The sequence below is a fragment of the Besnoitia besnoiti genome, chromosome IV, assembly GCF_002563875.1.
Source record: "Besnoitia besnoiti strain Bb-Ger1 chromosome IV, whole genome shotgun sequence".
NCBI lineage: Eukaryota > Apicomplexa > Conoidasida > Eucoccidiorida > Sarcocystidae > Besnoitia > Besnoitia besnoiti.
The window spans coordinates 1,612,251-1,618,250 of record NC_042359.1 but is presented as its reverse complement, the minus strand read 5'-3'; the positions used below and the strand labels follow the sequence as shown (position 1 = coordinate 1,618,250).

The 6,000-nt window shown below is 55.2% G+C and overlaps 1 protein-coding gene across 1 annotated transcript; it reads right to left on the bottom strand.

Annotated features, from left to right (window-relative positions):
* Positions 1-5,033: 5,033 nt before the first annotated feature.
* Positions 5,034-5,735, bottom strand: BESB_053730 (uncharacterized protein; the record flags this gene model as incomplete). Its single annotated transcript, XM_029363808.1, has 1 exon — positions 5,034-5,735. The coding sequence occupies one exon, from the start codon at positions 5,733-5,735 to the stop codon at positions 5,034-5,036; it is 702 nt and encodes a 233-aa protein (XP_029219731.1).
* Between the last annotated feature and the right edge of the window lie 265 nt (positions 5,736-6,000).

Genomic DNA, 6,000 nt, shown 5'->3' with positions numbered 1-6,000 from the left:
CTGGCGAGATGGTCAGCGTTGGGAAACTCTTCTCGGAACAGCTGGAAGGCCGATAACTGTACCGCGGTGTCTGTTGGCTTCGGGAGACCGACAGGAGTGTTGGATAAGAAAGTCTGCGAGTCTATGCACGCGATAGCGTGCGAGAGGCCCGCGCGCCTATCACTGTCGAAGCTTTCGACAAGTGGAAACAGGGTGCGGCATTCTTGTTCTCGGTGTTTGTGAGGGATAGATCCCCGCGTCGGTCGGGAGTGGCCTCTAAAGATCTACGCAGCCGGAGTCTAAAGAGTGATTGTTGAGACGTCTGACGTGCTAGACCCGTGCAGTGTGCGGCACGTAGAGGCGGGTGTATTTTTCCTTGGTTGCTTGGCGATTTTTTGTCAACACGTGATACGGATTCCATGTTTGTCGTCCCGCTCTCACGCAGCCCACTCTGGGTCGAGACATCAGGGCCAGAACTTCCGTTTTTCGTCAGGGCAGCAAGGTGAAGCGCCGTCCCGTCCCCGTCGTCTTGCCATGGCGTTTCCAGAGACTTTACGTGTTGGCAGCGTGTAGGGAAGTCAGATCACTTGATTCTGTACGTACGTCGTGTTGCGTGCATCACATGACATGCCAGTTTAAGAACGTTGTGTTCTTGTTGCGACAACTTTCACCACAAGCTATCCAATGTCGAGGAACGTTCTCGGCCTTGGCTTATTCACCTGGACACGCATGGAAGAATATCGCGCCTGGTAGGCATGCTGAGGATCGCAACACGTCAATCACTTTTTGGCAGCACTCAACGGCAGTATCTACTCCCCGTATGGGCCCATACGGAAGCATTAACCCCTTCAGCTGATGCGGCACCCCACGTTTCACTCTCAACAAAGGCACAGCTTTCGCATGTCTCCTATCCGCACGCACAGTGGGGTCCGAGTAGAGCGCGGTTACGCTGATAGACACCGCCACACGAAGGCGCATGTATCCAACCGCTAGCACCTCTCACTCGTGTTCGGTAGTCGTTGACGGTGGGTACTACCCACTGGCAGGCGCTGGATACCCGTGCTTCACACAAGTCCTCATGCGGACCCGAATAACGAAATCACGCTTCAAGGGTGCTTGTTCGAAGCTCCCCGAAAGAAACGCGTCCCCACATGTCGTGATGGTCGTGACGGCACTGCAGTAACCGGTGTGTGAAAATACGATATCCAATTTCTAGTCGCCACCTGCTGAACGGCTGATGGCACAGAACGAGCGGCACCATGTATCCGCATAGGTTCCTGTCCGCCTCATTACCCTTTGGTCCGTTACCTCTGCTAAGCAGTTCTGCGCCTAACAACTGCCTGCAAGTACTGTTGACTCTCGATGTGTGTGCCCGTGGGCGACAAGTAACAAACGTTCACTGGCCCCTGAGCAGGTGAAAACTGCATTTCGTTCGGTAGTGAACACTATGGACTCACCCCAGTTGTATATCAGGACCGCCTTCCATGGGGGTGCTGATGTCCCGGTAAGCGAGGTACCGCAAGCTGAAATCCAACAAAAACGCCGCTAACTCCTACACAGCGGGGGGGCTCAAAATTCGCCGTGACTCCTGAGACTACCAAAACATGTGCGGTGCTTGATAAACTGTACAAGTGGACGTTATGACACATGTGTCTGGGTGCACGATGTGACAACTTTTACAGTCAGCGGGGCGACCAGAAAAATACATTGTCCTTACTGGCTACCCACGCAGGCAGACAGTATGGTGTAGGGGCACGTGCGGGCAGCCTCCATGTGCGGCTCAAGTCGAATGTGGCGAAATACATGTACGCGCGAAGGCGTGTGGACAGTGGTTGGCGTACACATGTAACTCGAATCATCATCGCACCCACTCCTCTTTTATGACATCTCGAGTTACGGGGAGGTCCCTCTCTTCCACACGCCGCAGTCGTTGGCCACTGGCGCTCCGAGTAGAAAAGCGCCTTTGCCCCTGTCCCTGTACGCATTCTCTGCAGAAGGATGGGCCCCGCCTGGATACATGCCTCGCACCACGCCAGGGGGAGTCAGTGTTCGCTGCTCGAGTCACAGACATCAGCTCTTGATTGGGGAAACACGGCATTTTGTCCAGCATGCGCACCTGGCTTTGCATAACGGAGTTGCCATTGAACAATTCACGCCGCAAGGACTGGGAACGGGGTAAGACGCCAGGAGCGTTCGCCGTCTGCATGACTAATTTCAAGGGCACCGGTTTTCGCCTTGACTCACCGTTCGTGTGCATTAACCGAAGCATGACTTCAGCTGGTGGCCGCGAAAGTGCGATCATTGGAATGCGCGAAGGACCCGCACGAGTAAGGGGAAACGGTTCTCGGGACGTGTCACCGTTCGTGTGCATGAACCGAAGCATGACTTCATCTGGTGGCCGCGTAAGTGCGATCATTGGAATGCGCGAAGGACCCGCACGAGTAAGGGGAAACGGTTCTCGCGATGTGTCACCGTTCGTGTGCATTAACCGAAGCATGACTTCATCTGGTGGCCGCGAAAGTGCGATCACTGGAATGCGCGAAGGACCCCCACGAATACGGGGAATTTGTTCTCGGGGCGGTCCATCCCACCCGACGTACGGCCGCAGCATGAACGGATCTGGCAGTCGCGAAACAGTACTTACTGGATCTTGGGGGGGTCAGCGACCATAAGGGGATATGGTTCTCGGCCTGTTCCCTCGTTCCCGATGTACGACCGCGGCATGACATCATCTGGCGGCCGCGAAAGTGCGATCATTGGAACGGGCACTGGGAGGGAATGCAGTGCGACAGGTGTTTCAGATACCATGTATGTGACGTCTGCCCCGCTGAACCCCGTCTGCTGATTTTGCCGGCTGGACTAAGCAGACCCCCCGAACAAGTTTCCGCGTTCTTCCCCGTCGGTGTGTGATCTGCTTCCTGCAGCGCTCGTTGTTACCGACGGCAGCGCAAAAATTTTCACCGAGAGGAGAAACGCCACCGAGTGTATAAATGGTACCACTCGTATCATGGAGTTCTGCCCCATATTCACACGGAGACAGGTTCGTATTAGTCGTGGTGTGTACCAAAAATGTACGTATTCCCGGTGTGTGCAACTCGCACACAGCTCTAGTGTTACCGTGCGATATGTTTTGGCTTGGTGGAGAGCTGGGGCGCGGCAAACAGCTGGTAGCACATCGCCTGGGTTCTTCGAAACCCGGCTCCAATCGCGGCAGCAAGAGACTCCACAGCAGAATATTTCCGTCCGCGTGCGCAGTCAGACACGTGCTGTTCAGCGTCGGCTAGGCCGACAAACTCACACCCCCAGGGAACGGAGTATGTGTGCCTGTTGTACTCTTCTTCAACAACCAATGTCGAATGTCGCTGCCAGACTGCTCGTGTCTGGCGACATGATGACGGGCGCAAAATTCGTGTGCACTGCCTGAGAACAGCCAGCCGGACTACAGTCGTGTCTAGACACCACTTTGCGACAGCTGCTGCCGTCCCTGCCACTGGGAACGGCCTGGATCGCCAATTTTTATATGTGACAACTCCAACCATGCAAACTCCAAACAGTACATCGACTAAAGGATTCGCTCGTGCCACGGTGCATAACCGGCGTGTGCAAACATGCTGGCAACGAAAATGTTCAAACGTATTTGTGTGTCAGCACACAGAAGCGCAGTCGTCCGAGAGCATTAGCGATACCAGGTGATGTGCCGTAGGTAGTGATAACTTGGTTGAGGTGTATCGTATGCTTCGTCTGCATTGTGAAAACCGACAGAATTTAGTCGCTGGGGGACTGTTATGGTTGTGCTTGCTGCTGGAAAGATTCCGTGGTGCAGACGTGATGCTCGACCACGCGGGGGGCCGGCGGGATGCAGATCTGCTTGCATCTTTGCGCAGCTTGTTCAGTTCACCTTCACAGAAAATACCCAGCCCGTCTTGCTCCGGGTAGACTGCATGAGTCACCGGACGCGCGTCCTTGTTCTGCTGTCGTCGTTCGGTATGCGTGCGAGAGTAGCCTGATGTCCCCCTGCGCGGTCCCTCGGCAACGCAGCAGTTCTGGAAAGCCCGATAGACGGACACTACCGCGTTCCGCCCGTATGAGTTTAGGGTTTAGAGTTAACCCGAAACCCTTTGCCTGGGCAGGGGGAACAAACGCCAGTAGATCCCTCCTACCCTCTAACACCAGGGCACGCGTAGGCTCTTTCGCGGAGTACAATACCATTACGCACTCGTCCCTTTGTCCGCATTACTCCATGCAAGTTACTGATCGCATGGCTGCTAAACATTGCGCACTTACGAGACCAGCATGGCTCCACATCTCTCACGATGTCTCAGGTCTCATGGCTGACATGTAGAGAGCACATAGGCGAATACGGAGAATGATCCTTTTTCATACGTGTACTGGTAATAAGCCATCCGTCTACACAGGTGAAAGGTATCGGAGAGCGAACCACGCGCGCGTCGAGTATCATCAAATGCGGATTATCGGGGAGGACAAGGCGATTCACCGGGGTTGTCCAGTAAGGGGACACACGCTACTGGTTTATCTGATCCCGCGTTGTGACTTTGTAGTTACACCTGCGACTACACAGATCGAAGGAGGGTGACGTGCGTGGAGAGCTAGACGTACCCATCGACTAGCTGAGTACACTAAGGAGAATGAAAGCGAGCTGGTCTGCGTGCAGGAGGGAAGGATGAGGTACACATCACGCATGCTTGGTGACGACGTGCCCCGCCGTCGACGTACATGACGCACAATAGGAACGAAGTCGCACGTCAAGCCTTTCTATGCGCACGAATTGACGCACACGTGTAGGAATGTACCTTTATGCACCATGCACGACTAATTGTGGTCTCGCAAGTGCGCGAACAAAAACAAGGCACAGAGAGAGACACACACACAACACGAGCGCCCAGCTACTGCTTGAAGGGAACACGCTCCACCTGCAGAGAGCAAGCAGCCAGAAACGAAAGGACAGATTTCTCCCTTACGGAGGACGCTCCCTTATTGGCATAGTTGCAACATTGCGGTGAAGCTTGAGCCCGCGCCCTCCCCGAGCACTCGTTTCAATTGGTACCGCTCCTCTGTGGATCGCCTGATTCATTAGCTTGGCTTGTCGAGGGGAGTTCGCGTCGTCGCCTACTATGCCTCCACCCATCGGAGGGCGGACGGTAAGGGTCTCTCTTCAGCGGTCGCATCTTCCCTCTTAAGCCGTGGGCGCCTCGCCCTGGTCCTGCTGTGGAAGTGGGTCGTTCCCCTGGAGGGCGTTCCGCGGCCTGTGCCACTCGCGCTACAGCATCTTCCATCGCGGCCAACTGAATATCCATCACCAGCATCTGCTGTTGCAGAATTGAGTTCTTCTTCTGCAAAATACCTTTCAAGTACGGTGAAAACGCCCGAGCACCAGAGTCATTTGGCACAAGCAGGAGTGTGTGGTTTCGAACTTTCCCGTCTTCTGTGTCCGAGTCCCCATGATGTGGCCCTCGTACACGGCTGCTCGATGCTCGACTCTCTACGTCGGCCGGGCCAGTACGGTCTCTGTTAGATGCACGATGAGGTGACCCCGTGCTAGTAGAGGCGCTTCGGTCTTCAACTCGCTGACGCGACTGCGAATGCGACGCACAGCCATCAGCGTGAGCCTGGCGTCCCCCACTTGCATCGGGCGACTTGCTACACGCCGCGTACAGTATTGGAAGAAGCGTCTCGAGGAAGACAAGAGAAAACAGGACGGCCGCACGGGCCACAGAAGACAAACCCTTGCGGGACATGTGACCCCACTACACCGCCAGAACTGGTTACCCCACACAGATCTGTAGCGGAGAGCCCACGTTGCTTGAAAGGAATGCTTCACCGTTCTAGCGGACTCGCGCGTGCTCCAGACCTGGTCAACTATGCAGGAATTCGAGGTATGTCCAAGGTCAAAGCGGGGTACATGGCGTACGGGCTCCTTTTTCCCGCACGAAGGGGAATAGCGCACCAAGACCGAGAGGACGTTACCTCTTAACCGCCCGCTTCTCTGAGCCTAGAATGCCA